We start from the raw sequence: 19332 nt of genomic DNA, 5'->3' as shown, positions 1-19332 counted from the left end.
TCTTGAAAGCAGCAAGAGAAAAGCAGTTAGTTACCAACAAGGGAGTACCCATACGACTATCAGCTGATTTCTCAACAGAAATCAGTTAGTTACCTACAAGGGAGTACCCATATGACTGTCAGCTGATTTCTTATGCAGGCCAGAAGGGAGTGGCAAGAAATATTCAAAGTGATGAACAGCAAGAACCTACAACCAAGATTACTCTACCCAGCAAAGCTATCATTCAGAATTGAAGGTCAGACAAAGAGCTTCACAGACAAGAAAAAGCTAAAGAAGTTCATCACCACCAAACCAGGATTACATGAAACGCTGAAGGGTATTCTTTAAGAAGAGGAAGAAGAAAAAAGTAAAGGTAAAAATTATGAACAACAAAAAGACATCAAATACATACATACCAACAAGTGAATCTAAAAATCAAGTGAATAAAAATTCTGAAGAACAGAATGGACTGGTGAATATAACAGAATCAGGGACATAGAAAGGGAGTGGACTGACAATTCTCAGGGGGAAGGGAGTCTGAGGGGTGCGGGAAGAGAGTGGACAAAAATCTTACACCTATAGATGAAGACAGTGGCGGGGGGTAAGGGCATGGGGTGGGGTGGGGAATCAGGTGGAGGGGAGCTATGAGGGGGGAAAAAAAGAGGAACACCTGTAATAATCTGAACAATAAAGATTTATTATAAAATAATAATAATAATAATAATAATAAAATAGGAGACTGTAGAAATTCAAACCTAACCTGCATGTCTGAAATAAGGTCCCGTAGAAAGCAAAGGGGGTTGTGGGAATGAAAACCTTCCTGAATGAGGATAGAGGATTTCATAATTCCCCTGGGGGGAGGGCCTAATAGTTGAGCACATTAGCTCAGGGTTTAAATCTTAGCTCTGCCACTTAACTGATTTTATAAAGTTGTGGAAACTAGGAGTTCAGACATCTATCTGTAAAACAAGAATAATAACTAACATCCAATGAGAGCATGTGGCACAGTCAACACCTAATACATAGTAGCTGTTATTATTTGATGTTACTAGGCTGAATCACATAAAATTGTCATTTCATAGGTTAAAAACAGTTAAGTAGCAGTAATTTTACATGATTCACTTATGATATTTATATTATTTGATGAGTTTGAGGGGGATAAGGATAAGATTAGATAGTAAAAACAAAAAGAATGTAGTGCTGGCAACAAGCTAAAAAAGAAAAGGGGAGCCAAAGATCCTTTAGGAATAAATCATAATACCTGTGTATAAATTTGAGAGATGAGACTGGGAGAGAAGAGCAAGGTTCACCTGTAAATGTACAACCGTTCCTTACTTAACAAACATCCACAATATACTTTTTCGGAGTAGCAGCCATCTTCACAATTAATAAATAAATTTTCAGGATAATGAAAAGAAAACCCAAAGCCTTAGCTCTGAATCTATGCCACAACAGACAAGGCAAATGTTCCATAACACTGACATCAATTCCTAAAAGCTTTCTTTTTCACTTTGTGTATAAACATATAGTCTCCCCTTTGTGGGTCAATATGAACAGGAGAATATTTTGTGTAATTCCTCATCAAAGTGAATAAAAAGTACCGTATTTTCCGGCATATAAGACGACTGGGCATGTAAGATTTACCTGGGTTAAAAAGTTGTCTTATACACCAGAAAATAGGGTACCTGACACTCTATTCATGAGAGAGACTTGGGCGAAAAGCCTATTTACTATTACCGAATTTTCCGGCGTATAAGACGACTTTTTAACCCAGGAAAATCTTATACGCCCAGTCGTCTTATACGCCGGAAAATACGGTAACATAAATATAGCTATTAATATATTAATAATTAATTAATACATTAAGAACTAATTCCAAAAAGCTTGGGTGAGAAAAAGTTGAAGAAGCCAATGTTCTTTGAAAAACTATTATATAACTAGAGAAATATGCATTTGTGATGAATTTCATCTGTGAGAAAATCATTTTTATCCAAAATGATTTTTGTTACACTATCTTTTTGTCATTTAACCTGCTTTTATTATTTATTTGGTCTTGTTTGGTAAGTTAAGAATTTCAGGTGGTGAACAGGTGTACAGAAGTAGAACAGCAAGGGGTGGTGAAACAGGTAAGCACAGGCCACCCTGCACTGCTATTCCCAATGAACCTTATCAGTACCAAAATGGAAACAACTTATCCCTAAACGGCTGAACTTCTAAGAGAAAAAAATGCTCTTTGCATAGTAACAGAAGCTCTGATAGTATGAGATATACTTTGAAAACAGCAAAACAGCTAAGTAGAGAATAAAGAACACAAAAAGACAAAAAGCATGAGAAACAGTAGTAAAGGCGATCTGAAAATATAAAACCAACAGGATTGTAAAGTATCTTTGGTCTAACAGAAGAATGACTAATAGATCACATATTTATGTAGTACATGTCCACAAGCCAGACCCATGATTAATTTTAAATAAATAACTATATCGCACAGATTGACTGGAGTTGAGAACTGAATACCTTAATGGCTCCATCATGGCCTCCAAATGCAACGTACTGAAGATGCGGACTTAAGCAACAGCAACTAACTTGAGCTTCAGTCAGATAATCAATCTGACCTGTTTTTCCATTAATGAGCTAATGAAAAATAAGACACAATCAATTATTAGTCTGAAAGAGCAGTTTTTGTTCCTTAGAACAGAGACTTTAATTGAAAAATAATAAAACAGAGAAAATAACCAACAAGAGTGCCCAAGGGAACAACAAAGCCCTTTCCTAGTCTCAGCAGCTGCATTTAGCACTTCATGCTGTCCTTTCATTTCACCTTTGCAGTTCAAATACATTTTCCTAAGATAAAATGAGCTTTAAAAGGTTTAAAAAGCAGCTGCTGTGCCCGCCACCTCAGACACAGCTGTCTGATTTCTAAACCCACAGCTAGCTCCACACCGTTTTCCATTTCTTCGCAGAGCCCGTTTTAATAAGGCTACCGTTTGTAAAAAGACACTTTTCTTATATTATTCAAGGGGGTTGGTGAAAACAAGAATGAGACAGACATTACATAAAAAGACAAATTAAAATTAAAATGGGTTTTATAATCTCCAAATCACAAGACAATATAAATTATTTTTTCCCGTTTTTTGGGGAGAAGATGGAGCATTGGAGAAGAACCCATGAGCATAATTTGGGTGGCTGGACTTGTAAACTGAAACTAAAAGTACCCAATTTCATAACATGTACCAATGCTAATTATTATTTTTTTAAATCCCCTAATATCTCTCACCCAGTAGGGCGAACTGAGCCCCCCCTGGAGAAGAAACCCGGGTTCCAAAAGATATGTGATCAGTGCTGGGGCCCCGCCAGCAGGCGAGGGGATCCCAAGACAGGAGCTGGGCATGGAGGCCACGGGGGCATAGGCTACCAAGGAGACAAAACTGAACCTCACGTCACCCTGCTTGGCCCCGGAGGATGGCTGGTTAGCCAGAGACGGGTAAGATTCCTCAAGGAAGGAACAACCTAAGACAGGCACAGTCGCAGAGGGGCCATCAGGAGAGAATTTGGGGATCAACAGCGGTGGGGCACAGACCCTCACCCCCCCAACATTGCAGGGGCCTGAATCCTAGCCCCTTCTGAGGGAGGTCTCCTGCCCCCATGGCTGCTTCGTGCTTCCCATGCCCAGCTCAGATCAGGACCCAGGTGACCGACAGAGACTTGGCCGACAGCAGCTGCCCTCTCACTCCAACAAGAATTGTTTGAGTTGTCTTGTACCCATGTTGTGGGGAAGTGGGTTTATGATATCTAAATCCAGCCTACCACCAGGAATGCTCAGGACCTACTCAAGAAGGCAAATAATCCCTTCCACCAATATTTACAGGGTAAAACAAGATTATTGTTAGAGTAATAAATTTGACAGTAAAATAGTAGTCAAGTTTTCAGGCAAATTTAAATTGGCCAGTTGAAACAAGTGAATATTCTAGAAAAAATAATTGTACTGGACAAAAAGGTGTTCCTAAAGTGTCAACTAAAATTTTTATTGGTACTTCATCTCACGATAAAATTGTGTACCATATAATGAACCTAAAACAGTAATATTATAGTACAAAAAATTAAAATTTAAAAGCCATCAAGACTACATTATAAAATTTTCAAAAGCCTCCTAACATTTAAATCAAAAAAGGAGGGGATAGTAGAGGAATATCATGTAAGGAAAAATATCCTGTAAGTAAATTACATCTAGAAAATTAATACTTTAGAAAATTAATTGTAAGGCTAAAAGCAAGACACCCATGAAAAACACACAAGGTGACAAAACAAGCCAGAGGAAAATCATTTGGGCAAAAATTGAAAAAGGATCCCCAGTCAAATTTATAGAAAATATTTCTTTATTAACTTTTGGTCGAGAATATGTTTGTATATTTTCAGAAAACAACTCCGAGACCATGTGGATTCTAGCAAGAGAGGAATCGACAGGACTACTCCAGCCATGAAGACAGAAGAGAAGCAGTCCAGAGACAGAAGACGCTGATGTGGCCTTCCCATACTAGCAGTTAGCAGCTGTGCATCACTGCAGATTGCCCAGGACCAAACCAGACAGAGTCGGACCTGCATTACCACCATTTGTCCACCATCCAGAACTGAAATGTCAGTGCTGACATGTACACATAAGGAACTGTTGGACATTGAAATTGGGTCTCAAAAGAACTGTTGGCCCAGAAAGAAACTTACTACAAACCGATTCATTTGCCTGTCACCATAACCATTATTGCTTGTGTCATTTTCGGTTCTTATAAGTGTATTTCTAATAGCACATGATCTCACTCATCTAGGGGAAATAATGAACAACATAGACTGATGAACAAGAACAGACCCAGAAACAAGGAGGCATGGATCAGACTGTCGGGCCTCGGGGGGAGGTTAGGGAAGGGTGGGGGTAAAGGGGGAGATCAACCAAAGGACTTGTGTGCAGACATAGGAGCCCAACCAGCGGTTAAGGACAACAGGGGGGTGGGGGCATGTGTGGGGAGGGGGGTGGGATGGAAATGGGGGGACGAGGACAAATATGTGATACCTTAATCAATAAAGAAATTTAAAAAAATTAAAATTAAAATTAAATCCCCTAATAAAGATAGCTTATCACACAACTAAAACATGTGACCTAGGAAAATATTTCTCAAGCTTAAATCAATTTTCAGATACCTCTCTCTGACTGTTACAACCTCAATGGCTTGAATTACTTTTCAATCTATAATAATCTTACCTAATAATAGACAAACATGTAAATTGACCGTACCTCCGCTATGCCACCAGCCAATCAGGAGTGATATGCAAATTAACCCAACAAAGATGGTGGTTAATTTGCATACACAGGCACCTAGTGACGGGGGTGGGATGCTTGCCCCACCTCCGGTCTCTCACGGCCTCTGGGCAGCGTGGGAAAGCGGGGCCGGAGCAGAAAGAGGCGGCTCCGGGGCCTGAGCAGAAAGGGGCTAGGCCGGAGTGGAAAGGCGGTGCCGGCAGTCAGGGAAAGGAAAGCCCATTCTAGCACGAATATTCGTGCATCGGGCTTCTAGTCTATAATAATAAAAGCATAATATGCAAGTCGACCGAACGACAGACCGAATGGCCGCCCGGATGTCCTTCTGGATGACCTTTCAGATGAAGCCGGGGCTGCAGCCATGGGATCAAGGCAGCCGTCACAGCTGCAAGGAAGGGAGGGATTGAGGCAGCGACCACAGCTGCGAAGGCCTACTCTTGCACAAATTTCCTGCATTGGGCCTCTAGTATGAAATAAGCAGTAATCTTTATTTCAAATACAAGATTATAGGGTCAATCAATCAAGGTAGCTTTTTCTTTACAATATTTTACCCAGCATGTCCTGATCTAGTAGACGTTCAAAATAAAAATGGAACTTCTAAAAGTTTCTTATCTTCTCTCAAAAATCGATTTCCATATTTTTTTAAAAAGTGACTAAAAAATGTTTTGTTCACTTAAAGCAACTTTATTTGTCCCTAAACAGCTGAGCTTCTAAGAAGAGAAAAAAACTATCCTCAAAAGTCTCCCACAACCATTGCCATAGAATAAAATGGCAATAGTCAGATTAGAGGCCTGGTGCATGAATTTGTGCACATGTGGGTTCCTCAGCCTGGCTGGGAATCAGGGCTGATCAGAGCTGTCTCACCCAGTCCTGATCGGGGCGAATGGGGGCTGGCCGGCTGGGGAGAGGGACTGCGGGAGGTTGGCCAGCTGCGGGAGGTTGGCTGAGGGAGCGCAATGACCACCAGGGGGCAGCTCCTGCATTGAGCGTCTGCCCCCTGGTGGTCAGTGCACATCATAGTGACCAGTCAACCAGTCGTTCGGTTGACCAGTCGTGAGGGTCGCTTAGGCTTTTATATATATAGATAACTTTTTTTAAGTCTCACAGTTAAAGAAAGGTTGCACAAGTTTAATGAAGAAAACAGAAGCATGAGGACACTGAAGACAAGAAAACTGCACTGAAAAATCTCCCAAGTGGAAGAACCAGTTTGCTAAATTAGTGAGGAATTCACATTCAACCCACATCCCAATTCATCCCAGAAATACAGGGCATCAGGTGATCCACATCAGCATATTAAGGACAAACGTAACATTTGTAAAATATAGAACAAGCCATATGTAGGGGTGTCTCACAGCTTGACTGACCTCTACAGTAGATAAGGAAAAACTACCACATGCCATAGGCAATTTACCCCCAGGTACTTGTCTCCACCTTGACCGTATAACCAGCTCACAGACTTCTGAAGAAAGTGAGGCTCGGAGAAGGGATGCAGTTTACTGCACATCACAGAACTAACTGATGATAATATAGCCGGGACTTGAACCTGGGTCTCGTGAGTGAAATCACTGTTCTCTCCACTACATCAAGCTGAGCTTTGCAGCACTAGAACATGTTCAGCTCTGGCCTACTCTCGGCTGGTCTCTGTCTAAAACCCTTGCTATTTCTCTCTCCTCTTTTCTATTGTTTCTCTCTTCCTTCTAGCTCCGCTTCACCATCTCATTGCATTCGCTCACGTTTCTTGCTACCTATCTTAAGCCCAATGATCCTGAAGACATCTGCTCTCAATTACCAACACTCAAAACTCCTATCAATCCTCTGCTCATGGACCCGACTCTGGGGCTCCTTTTCTCGTCAGCAAGTCAAGAAATGCCTTCCTCACCCTAACCTCAGACATTGATGTTTCTAACTCTCTATCCCTCTCCCTTCTATAAAAAAATCAATAAAATATATATTATAAAGAAAAGAAAGAAATGCCTTCCTCTTATGTGTCCCACTCATTGAGGGGCAAGATCTAGGGTACATCTATTTGGATCCCTAAATGATAGAGTCTTTTCAATTTTGCCTTAAAAACCTTTTCCTGCCCGGACGACATGGCTCAGTGGTTGAGCGTCGACCAATGAACCAGGAGGTCACAGTTTGATTCCCAGGTCAGGGCACATGCTCGGGTTGTGGGCTCAGTCGCCAGTATGGGGCGTGCAGGAGGCAGCTGATCAATGATTCTCTCTCATCAATGATGTTTCTCTCTCTCTCTCCCTCTCCCTTCCTCTCTGAAATCAATAAAAATATATTTTAAAAAAAAACTTTTCAGAAAACATAAGAAGCACTCAAGAAATATTTTTTGAACAAATGTGTGAGTAAATGAGTGAATAAACAGGTGTATTTCAGTATGTGAAGCCCAGCTCCTTCCAGCTTAGTTCCAATGGGTCAGATTCCTTCCTCACTTGATGTGATTTTGTTCTTTCAAAGACCATGTTATCATTTCGCTGCAATAACACTCCCATTGGTATGCCCATCCCCCTTGCATACTCCAACCCACATGTCTAAATCACTGCTGTGGACAAGTTCAAGTTTGTCTTCATGATATCCTAGACTCCATGCAAATCAAGGCATGTGACCACTGATACCAACAGAAGAGGAATGAGATGTTTCCAAATACTATCTGAGCCTCAGCTCAAGACCTATATACTTAGTCAACTGATTCCTGAGCATCTGATGGATACTAGACAACTGTGCCTTAGCCCAAGCCCAAAAGCAAACAAGAAAAATTGTGAATTGTGAGTTCAACCAAGAACCTTGTATGCATATATGCATGGCCCATGGCCACAGACAATGGGGTGATGAGGGGCTGGGGTGGGGGGGACTCAGGGGAGGGCTGGAGGGGGTCAATGAGGGGAAAAAGGGGGACATATGTAATACTTTCAACAATAAAGACTTATTTTTTTTAAATTTTAAATTTTTCCAATTGTTTTCTAAAAAATACTCACTTGCAGACGTCTTATATTGTCAACTGCCAGAACCATCACTTCATTTTCTTGAAATACAACATCTATTTCTTGCTTTAACACTATAGCAGAGTTCTCACAAACTTTCTTTGTCTCCCAGAGCTGATTAAAAGATTTTAAAAAACAAAATAAGATTACTGTATCCTTGAAATCTTAATAAAGACAAGCCCTTGCAAAATACAAAACAAGCTTCACACTCAAAATGCCAATCATGCTAAAAAATATTCAACCATTAGATTATAATTCAACAATAAACATTTATTAATTACAGTAGGTCCTCGGGTTACATCGGAGATCCGTTCCTATGGCGCAACGTAACGCGATTTTCACCGTAAGTTGGAACCCACCTACATAAGCACCTATGTCACTCACATGGAGCACATACACAGCAGCAATGAAGTGAAACAGTAAAAAAATTTTAAAAGATAACAATTCCTGACCTTTACTTGTGATAAATAAATAATAAAAACATAAAGCACATATGTACATACATCGAAATGACGGAACTTTTGTTTTTATAAATAAATGGGAGATGGCGATGTAACCACGAAATGACGTAACCCAAGGACTGCCTGTACATGCTATAGTAAGAAGGAGTTAGTATTAAAGTAATGGGTGCTAGAGCCCAAATGCCTTAGTGTAAATTCTAGTTCTACCTGTAACTTTGGGCAGATTACGTACACCCAGTGCTATTCAAAGATAAGAACCTTCTATTGGTTCTCAAACTGTTTGATACCAAGATAAGGGGCTTGTACCAGAATGTAAATCCACTCTATTACACTACACACTGTTAACAGTGTACTTAGTGATTTTTTTAAACAAGACTCCTTGGTGATAGAAGCAGTGCATGGATTATCCTTCTGGCTCAAGCTTATTGAGACTGGCACTTTGCGTAGCACTGACTTAACCTTATTGTGTCTGTTTCCTCAGCTGCACAAAAGACTATTGTGAGGATTAGCAAACTCATGTACAGCACTTTGCATGACATCAGGCATACAGTAAGTACTACATGAATTTCAGTTACAATTTGTACAAAACACTGTATTAGATGCTACAGAGACAAACCAGAGTCCCTGGCCTCAGCAAGTTTATCATTTAAAATGTGTGCACAAGTCAGAGGAGCAACAGAGTATTAGAGGTGAGGAGTAAATCAAATCTATACCGAAGTCCAAGGCAGGATTTGGTGAGTACCATAAGAAAATGACTTAGAGTTACAGGGCATTCCAAGGAGAGACAGTCCCCCAAATGGAATACTACGAAAGGCTTCAGAGGAGTCTTGGGGCTTGTAGGACCGTTAGGATTTTAATAAGGAGAGGCACGGAGTGGTCGGGTATTCCAAACACAAGAAACCACATAAGCAAAAGTAAAGAGGCAGGGAACTACAAGGTGTTTGGGGAAATGTGAGTTTAGTGTAGGTCACCTATAGAAATAAACTAAAGACGGACTGCAGCAGAATGAGGCCATACTGTAGAAAAATTTGATGGGAGATTCAGGAGTACACATTTACTTTGGCATGCAAGGGAGCCACTATCTGGTGGTTGTTGTTGTTGTTGTTGTTGTTGTTGTTTAGCAAAAACGACATGGCTATATGCACATGAAGAAAATATCTTGGAAGCAGCAAATAGAAAACCAAGGCAGAATCTAATACAAGAGAGGCAACAGGTAATGAGTACCTAAACTTGAAATGGGAAAGTAGAAATAAATTATAGAAAATGGAAAGGTAGAATCCATCGGATTTGGCAAGAAACTAGATGTGGGAATTCAAGGTAGAGGAAATAGTCAATACTACTCTGAGGAATCAAATGTAATATATTTAAATTAACCAAAATACAGTTTAATCATTGAACTCCTCCAGCACCTGGCCCATGGTAATACTCAATGAACATGTCCTAAATGAATGAAACTGTGATGTCCATATAATAGCACTTTTCAAGGATAAATCTAAATGTACTGGTTTCCTATTTCACTTCCCCCGATACTGCCCATCAATTTCTTAGTTTGTAGGAGGTTTAGCTTACCATCAATAAATGTCTAAAACGAAAATGTCAGTATTTCTCACCCTGATTGTTTGGTCATCAGAAGATGTCAAAAATGATGATCCATCAGGAGAAAACATCACACAATGAACCCAACTTAAATGTCCTCTGCAATCAGCCACTTTTAAACAGGAGTCCACATTCCACAACTACAGAATAAACACAGCATACAGAAAGTCACACTCATAAGCATTTTATATATGTACTAGAGGCCCAGTGCATGAAATTCGTTCAAGGGGCTCGGCCCTCGCAGCCCCGGCTTCGTCCAGAAGGACGTCTGAAAGGTCGGTCGGCTGTCCAGTCTAATTAGCATATTACACTTTTATTATTATAGATACTAAATGACTTGTGCAGACTATTCATTGATTTCATTTAATTAATTAATTAATTTCATCCTCACCCTAGGATATGTTTATTGATTTGAGAGAGAGGAAGGGGGAGCAGAGAGAGAGAGAGAAAGAAACATTGATTATTGCCTCTGTACAATAACTGGGGATAGGACCCACAGCCTAGGTGTATGCCCTGACTAGAATCAAACCCATAACCTTTTGGTGCATGGGACAACACTCCAACCAACTGAGCCATCTGGCCAGAGCATTTTATTATTTTTTATAGCAAAAAACTGAAAACAACCCAAATGACCCACAGGACCAACTGAATAAACTACATGTATTACCCGTTTAATGGAATACTATGAGGCCAAAAAAAGTAATGAGAAAAGCATCCTGATAATGACTAGTTTCTGGGCAATGCTGTTTACAAAAACAAAGCAGAGTATATATATATTTCTGTAGAAGAATATATACACATATGTATATATACACACTATGCAATACAAAATAAGAAACATGTAAATATATAAATGGATACAAAAACAGTAAATACTTGCGTATATATGCAAAAAGAAACATTGGAATGTTAAACAAAAACCAAAATGGTTATCTATGGACAGGGGTGGAAAAGAGTGGAGGGGAAGGGACAGTGATGAAAGCAAGACTTCTCTGAATATAACTTATTATAAAGCTTTGGTTTAGAATCATGCAAACGTTTTATGTGTTTTCTTAAAATCAATTTAAAAAATAGATGAACACAAGAAGCTTCTATGTTCAGACTATTTTCCACTGTCATTCTAATCCTCATTTCAACTGATTGCAAAATCCTATAACAAATGAAGGCACTAATTGTACATGTACACATTTCTCCTGTTATTCATGCTTGTTACAAATTGTCAGTGTCTACCATCAGCCCGGCTGTATTCTGTCCTCAGTACTGCTGTAAATGACTCAAATATATTCCAGTCTAATGAAGTACCATATGTGCCCGAGTTCCTCTCATTACACTCTGAATTACAGACCTACTTTATGATTTCAGAATAGCACGGACAAACAAGTGCTTCATCACATGCCCAGTGGTTTTCAATCAGTGAGTTCTATGGCTACAAATTAAGTACATGAAATTTTCTCTGCCTTACCTCTAGAGTCCAAGGTGGGACACAGAGATGAAAGTGGTTATACTACTGAAAAATCTCCCTTGAAATCCTTCCCTCTCTTCCCTTCTAGTTCCCGCCCCCCACCCCCCACCCCCCGCATCATTTCTTTGTTACCCAGAGCCTCCCAAACCTCATCCCTGTATTTCAAAACAAGATAATGTCCCCAGGAGCTTTCTAAGAATAGGATAAAGATTTTAGAAGTGACAGGAAAAGCAGAAAGATGGGTTGCATCTCCAAACCTAAAAATCCTGACAAAACCCAGAGAAGGCCCTAGCCAGGTGACTGGTTGGTTGGTGCATTGTCCCATATACCAAAAAGGTTGCAGGTTCGATCCCTACTCAGAGCACTTAAGAGAGGCAACGGACCGATGTTTCTCTCTCACATTGATGTTTCTTTCTCTCCCTTTCTCACTCTCCAAAATCAATAATAATAATGATTAATATATATATATATCCATCCTCAGGTGAGGATTAAAAAAACATCCAGAAAGGGGAAATTTCCAACCACACCTACCTTGAGGATCTACAGGTAAAGTGCAAGATTCCTAGCAGATCTGAATCTTTCAATCCAAGGCCTCTACCAAGAGAACACTGCCCACAGCACCCTACTTCCCACTGTTCCAAACAGGACTGGAGTTTGTTCACACTCACTGCCTCTGCCTCCCAATGCAATGATTCTTGGCAGGGAAATTCTTCAGTGTTAGTTGCACTGCTGAACTTAGAATTAGGAGGAGCTTACAGAACTCATCCATTCACTCTCATTTCATCTGTATCTCCATACTGAATGCCTATAGCTCAGCAGCTCACTCTCTCTCTCTCTCTCTCTCACACACACACACACACACACACACACACACACACACACACCTTCAGAGTATGGGGCAAGGTTGGCAAACTCACTAAAAATTGCTGAAATAAGCACAGAACACTGAAGAAGTGCTTGCAGTAGTCAAGCTTCCTTTGAAGAGAACCTGTGTACCAAATAATTTTCCAGATAAAGGCCCATCCTCATTTTCTTGGGCTGTAATCAGAAAGGACTTCAAATTATCTGGTAGTAAGAACCACTTAAGAAATGAGTAGTAACAAAGAATGGAAAAACAAATCTATCTTTGGAGGAAAAATATAAGGGAATTCATTCCTTTTTAAAAAAATATAGCAATTCACTGGGTGGGATTCTTCCAGGGCCAGAGGCACAGACTCTGAATATAAACCTATCAGGTAAGTGCTAAATTACAAATACAAGAGTCATTTTATTCATTAGTGCTTAGCAATGAACATCCTACGTTAAACAATTATAAATTTATCTTCCATCTTATCCTTCTCAGTGATTTAAGAAATCTGAACTGGACGCATCTCTCATCATGACTTTTACAGAAGAGCCTATGCCTATTGTTGAAGAGATGCTTTGTTTCTGCTTCGAAAACCAGTGGTCATTCCATAGCACATACTACCCATCCAACAAATACTTGGTGAATAATACTGTCATTCCCAGTATGATTTGTCATACAGTCAAGTCTTTAACCTACTAAAGTAATAAAGATGGCCATATAATTTAAAGCTATAAGTCATTATCCCATGAAGAAAATACAATTTCCCAAGCAAACATCCTCAGCAGTTAATGGTTTAAACAGCCCATTCTTCATCATCCTTGTACCACTGGAGACCCAGACTTCACAGCGTAAATTCAACTACTCACCTCCACACAGTACTGGGACAAAGCCACCACTGCCAAATGGTTATGGGGGGAGAAGTCACAGTACCGGATGGTGCTATTATGGCCTATATGGATTTCTGCCAATAGGCCACTGGTATTAATGTCAAAAAGCTGTCAACATAAAAAAGAGAGAAGCTATGAAAGTAAAATATTTTTAAAAATAAGCTATACCCAAACTGAATCGAAGTTTATTTCTAAAAGAATATCCTCCCATTTCAAATATAAAGTATAAATCCTGAAAATACACTATAATTACTTATAATTAGCATATTATTAACAGTCATAAGTAATATAAATCAATATACACATACTCGTAAATTATCACTCATCTTGAAACATGTTTCCTATAAAGGAAAATTAATCACAGATGATCTCTCTGGCCTAGAGAGAAACAGAACCCCTGTGAAAAAAATGGAGTAGCCAAATTAACATACAGAGCAGTTCTTCCTAATGCTTGTTTATTCAAAAGAGAAAATAGATAATCAGAAATGAAGATGATCAGAATAATATATAGCATAGGCTTGCTAAAATGAAATTAGCTCAATCGTTTCTAGTTCTCTTCAGAGCTACCAAATTACTCCATTACAATCAATCATTTTCCCATTTTTTAACCAAAGAAGAGCTACTTTTGAGTAAATCAAACTTCATTTCAATTTTTGAAATATTTTTAAGTGCTGAGTATACTCTTCAAAAATTTTTCCAAATGAAACAAACAATTATACCAATATATATACAGTATAACAATGTAAGGGCAAGGCAGTCTTGCAAAGGGAAATAAGCTTCAGCAGAAGCCATGAAAATGTCCCAGAATGCACCATGCACAGATGGTAAGCAGCACAGCATCAGGGGCCAACTACAAAGGACAGGGAATCATACTTAAAATGCCTTCCAGGACAGGTCATTTTTAAAAATTAATGGCTGAGAGCGAGAGAGGAAACTTGGCAAATATGAAATAGGCAGCTGTTTCGATTATTGAATAGGTGTGAACTAACAACACAAAAGAGTTGGAAAGAAATAAGAGGGGAATGGAAAGACCAAAAGTAAGAAATTGGGATCTATATGTAGTTAAGGGCGATCTTAGGGTAGCTTTATTTTAGCAGGTAAAATAAGAAGCTGGTCTAGATTTTTAAACTAAGAAGGCATTTCATGCAATATAAAACTATTTTCCTCTCTCACTGTAACGTATCTTTTAAAATGTTCAAATTCTGCTCAACACCGTTAGTCACTAGGGAAATGCAAATCAAGCTACAATGGGATACCACTTCATGTAATAGGGTGATTATAATACAATAAAGGAAAAATAATGACAAGGATGTGGAGAAATTGGAACTCTTGTACATTGCTAGTGGGGATATAAAATGGTGCAGATGCTATGGAAAAATGTGGTGGTTCCTCAAAAAGCTAAGGGTTATAGCTACTAAATCGATAATAATAACACAAACAGTCCCTCAGTGGGTTTTTATATAACCATATGGTATATTTCAATGTGTTCTTTAAAATGTAATATCTGAAATGAGGGGAAAAGGGAGAGGTTAGTAAAAGAATACAGACTTTCAGTTATAAGATGAATAAGGTCTGAGGATCTAATGTATAATATGGTGACTATAGTTAAGAACACTACTGCATAACTGAAATTTGTGAAGAGAATAGAACTTAAATGTTCTCATCAAAAAAAGGTAAACATGTGCCAAAACCGGTTTGACTCAGTGGATAGAGCGTCGGCCTGCGGACTGAAAGGTCCCAGGTTCGATTCTGGTCAAGGGCATGTACCTTAGTTGTGGGCACATCCCCAGTAGTGGGTGTGCAGGAGGCAGCTGATCGATGTTTCTCTCTCATCGATGTTTCTGACTCTCTATCCCTCTCCCTTTCTCTCTTAAAATATATATTAAAAAAAAAAAAAGGTAAACATGTGAGTTAACAGTTGTATTATTTTGATTGGGGGAATCCTTTCATAGTGTATAGTGATATATCAAATCATCACATTATACACTTCAAATATCTTACATTTTATTTGTCAATTATACCTCAATAAAGCTAAAAATAAAATTGTAATATCTCTTATTCAAGTCTTCTAAAATTACTGTTAGAATGGAATGTTATCGCTTCTCGGCCTTTTGGCTAAGATCAAGTGTAGAATGGAATGTTGCTGAGCCATAAAACCTGGTTCTCCAAGTTATGATGTAACTTTGAACAAATTCCTTGGCTGTTCTAAACCTCATTTGTCGCCCTAACCGGTTTGGCTCAATGGATAGAGCGTTGGCCTGCGGACTCAAGGGTCCCAGGTTCGATTCTGGTCAAGGGCATATACCTTGGTTGCGGGCACATCCCCCGTAGGGGGTGTGCAGGAGACAGCTGATTGATATTTCTCTCTCATCGATGTTTCTAACTCTCTCTCCCTCTCCCTTCTTCTCTGTAAAAAATCAATAAAATATATTTAAAAAATAAATAAAATAAACCTCATTTGTCTCATTATTATCATTGGGCAATTGTAATCTGCTTGTCCCTTGGGTATTTATATGAAAAGAAATTACAAATATAAGCTATTATTAGATTTGAAAGAGGAGGAAGGCATTTCCTTGTCTTTTACTTTTTTGCATAGCTTCCTCATTTACTTCATAGAAATTTCACAATTGTCTTCAGGCATTAATGAGTATTTTTTGCTTATCAGTCACAAAATCACAAAATTTTAGGGGTAAGAAAGCACTTTGGAAACCACCTAAACCCTGGCCAGGTGGTTGGGGCGTTGTTCTGTACACCTAAGGGTTGCAGGCTCGATTCCTGGTCAGGACATGTACCCAGGTTGTGAGTTTGATCCCTAGTTTGGGTGCTTATGGGAGGAAGCCGATTGAGGTTTCTCTCTCTCTCTTTCTCCCACTCTCTCCCTTCCTCTCGCTCCAAGATCAATGAAAACATGTCCTCAGGTGAGGATTAAAAAAAAAAGTTTTAATCACCTGAACCAACATATTCAAAATTGTAAACAACAACAAAAAGTGATGCAGAAAGTATTCTATGCTCTTAATAAATCTGAGGAACACCGGATTAAACAACACAAATTGTTTCTGTATTGTAGAACTTCTTGAAGCCTTAAATAGGTTAGTACACACTAATTACTTATAAGAGGGAAGCAATACATACCATTCCTAAACCTGTATGACCATGGAGATCTTTTCTTTTTTTTCTTTTTTTTTTTAAATATATTTTATTGATTTTTTTTACAGAGAGAAAGAGAGAGGTACAGAGAGCTAGAAACATCGATGAGAGAGAAACATCGATCAGCTGCCTCCTGCACACCCCCTACTGGGGATGTGCCCGCAACCAAGGTACATGCCCTTGACCGGAATCGAACCTGGGACCCTTGAGTCCGCAGGCCGATGCTCTATCCACTGAGCCAAACCGGTTTCGGCCATGGAGATCTTTTCTCACAAGGCCTATCGACATCCCCTAGAGCAGAGAGCCAAATCATGTAGCTATACTTTTTTTATTTCAATAAACAATGTAAAAATGCAAAAATCAACAGAAGTTTTAATTTTCTTTAATTTTGGCTTGTTAAAATATTGGTACTTACAAAGATTTTATTTTTTGCTGCCACCATTATCTTAGAACCGTCAGAAGACCACGAACAACATTTCACGATCACTTCCACATCCTCTTGAGGCTCCTCTGAACTTAGGAAGAACTGCTTCACATTAATGCTTTTCCTCTCATTTGCTGATTTCACATCCCAAAGCTTTAATTAAAAACATAACCAAAACATTTTAAGTTTATTTTAATCTCAAATCACACTTCTAGAATGCCATCAGGATTAAATATCCTGCAAACTACTCACTTTACCTAATGATTATTTTTACTTACTATTTTTATAAAACTTTTAAATTAAGAACTCCAGTTTTATTCAGTATATTCCTAAAAAGAAAACAATTTGAAGCACTGCCTGAAATGCAGAATGGAAAACTAAATAAAATGTTCAAAGAGCCTTGCATGTGTGAAGAAGGCTGTGTGGACAGTAAGAATGAGCTTGGAAGAAAAGTGAGATGAAGACGAACAACTTGCCACTGCTGCCCTCTGCTGTGCCATGTGTGAAGTGCACTTCACATCTACTGCATGGACAGCATGCAGTAGATGTCATGCAGTAGATGTGAACACAGGACCCAGTCCAAGCCAAGTTATAATCTAGCATCCAGAGACACCATTGTGCAAACAGGGAAATTAGAAGATATGCTGAAAGCTCTGCCTAGAAATCTTCTCAGAACTTGTCAGCCAGACATACTCTACAAGTAGAAGACTGAAGATTTTTCTCTGAATACCCCATCAGATCAACACAAAAGATCTAAAGAGTATGACATCAGGAGTTCAACATTAAAAATGACAGCCAGTCCGGCTGACATGGATCAGTGGTTGAGTGTCGACCTATGAACCAGAAGGTCATGGTTCAATTCCCGGTCAGGGCACATGCCTGGGTTGTGGGGATGTACAGGAGGCAGCCAATCAAATGATTCTCTCTCATCATTGATGTTTCTCTCTCTCTCTCCCTCTCCCTTCCTTTCTGAAATCAATAAAAATATTTATTTTATTTTATTAAAATTAAGAAAGATTCAACCAGAGGATCAGTATCAAGAGAATTTACCTTACTATAATTTAGGAGTCACCTAGTAGCTTTAACATATCTCCTTTTCTAGAGATTCTAACAGAAAAAGTACCCAAAGGGGTTCAAGTATTTCCTTGGAAGAGGTATATGCCAATAAAATGTATTGTTTGCATTAAGTTTAACTGTGTTCTACGAACATCAAAGAGATACAACAAGAAGATGACAAGGTCTCTGCCAATCATAAACCTATATTCAACCTTACCAGAGAAATACAAGATACATGAAAATGACTGAACTAAACAGAAAACATTTACAAGTAGAAATTGGAAGACAGAAACTGGTTTGGCTCAGTGGATAGAGCGTCGGCCTGCGGACTCAAGGGTCCCAGGTTCGATTCCGGTCAAGGGCATGTACCTTGGTTGCGGGCACATCCCCAAGTAGGGGGTGTGCAAGAGGCAACTGATCGATGTTTCTAACTCTCTATCCCTCTCTCTTCCTCTCTGTAAAAAGAAATTGGAAGACAAACCAAGCAATTTCCTTCCTTCCTTCCTTTCTTTTTTTCTTTTCTTTGCTTTCTTTCTTTTTTCTTTCCTTTTCTTTTTTTTTCTTTTCCTTTCCTTTTCCTTTCTTTCTTTCTTTCTTTTCTTTCTTTCTTCCTCTTTCTTTCTTTCTTCCTTTTCTTTCTTCCTTCCTTTCTTCCTTCCTTTTTCTTTCTTTCATTTATCTATCTATCTATCTATCTATCTATCTATCAAGCAACATAGGTATACAGATAGATACATACATATATACTCAGAACCAGATGGATGTTATAAAAGAATACTTTCTGAAGAAGGCTTTGCATAGTTTTAAAGGTCATTACAAACTATGGACAAGTGAACTGCAAGCAAAAAAACAAAACACAAAAAAACACTAAGAACAACTAATGAAACATATATAGAAACACTAGCTGAAATAAGCCCCCAAAATTACCCTGCCTAGAAGTGACAATTAGTGTTTAATATATTGGAGGGAGAATAAAGAAATTTGATAGGAACAGAGGCAGCAGAATGATGGAAGGTGAAGAGCCTTCGAATTAATACCCGATGAACCTGGGTTTATCACAATTTATAACATGACACCTTTTCACCCCAGCTAAAAATGGCAAGATGAAAATAGAGGTAGGGAGGATTCTAGCAGCTCTGCACTGGGCTAAGGAGGAATGAAGAGTGCATCTTAGAAAG

The 19332-nt window shown here is 39.0% G+C and overlaps 1 protein-coding gene across 1 annotated transcript in view; it reads right to left on the bottom strand.

Annotated features, from left to right (window-relative positions):
• APAF1 (apoptotic peptidase activating factor 1) overlaps positions 1-19332 on the bottom strand; it is a 77258-nt gene that overhangs the window by 20694 nt on the left and 37232 nt on the right. The window contains exons 17-21 of the mRNA XM_054719386.1: positions 17090-17251; positions 13507-13635; positions 10346-10471; positions 8269-8388; positions 2494-2610 (exon numbers count right to left, since the gene is read on the bottom strand). Coding sequence (XP_054575361.1) covers positions 2494-2610; positions 8269-8388; positions 10346-10471; positions 13507-13635; positions 17090-17251 — 654 coding nt within the window. The remainder of the gene's footprint in view (positions 1-2493; positions 2611-8268; positions 8389-10345; positions 10472-13506; positions 13636-17089; positions 17252-19332) is intronic.

Source organism: Eptesicus fuscus, chromosome 7 (genome assembly GCF_027574615.1).
Source record: "Eptesicus fuscus isolate TK198812 chromosome 7, DD_ASM_mEF_20220401, whole genome shotgun sequence".
Lineage (NCBI taxonomy): Eukaryota > Metazoa > Chordata > Mammalia > Chiroptera > Vespertilionidae > Eptesicus > Eptesicus fuscus.
Note: the sequence above shows the minus strand (reverse complement) of the source record. Positions and strands in the feature narration are given on the sequence as shown.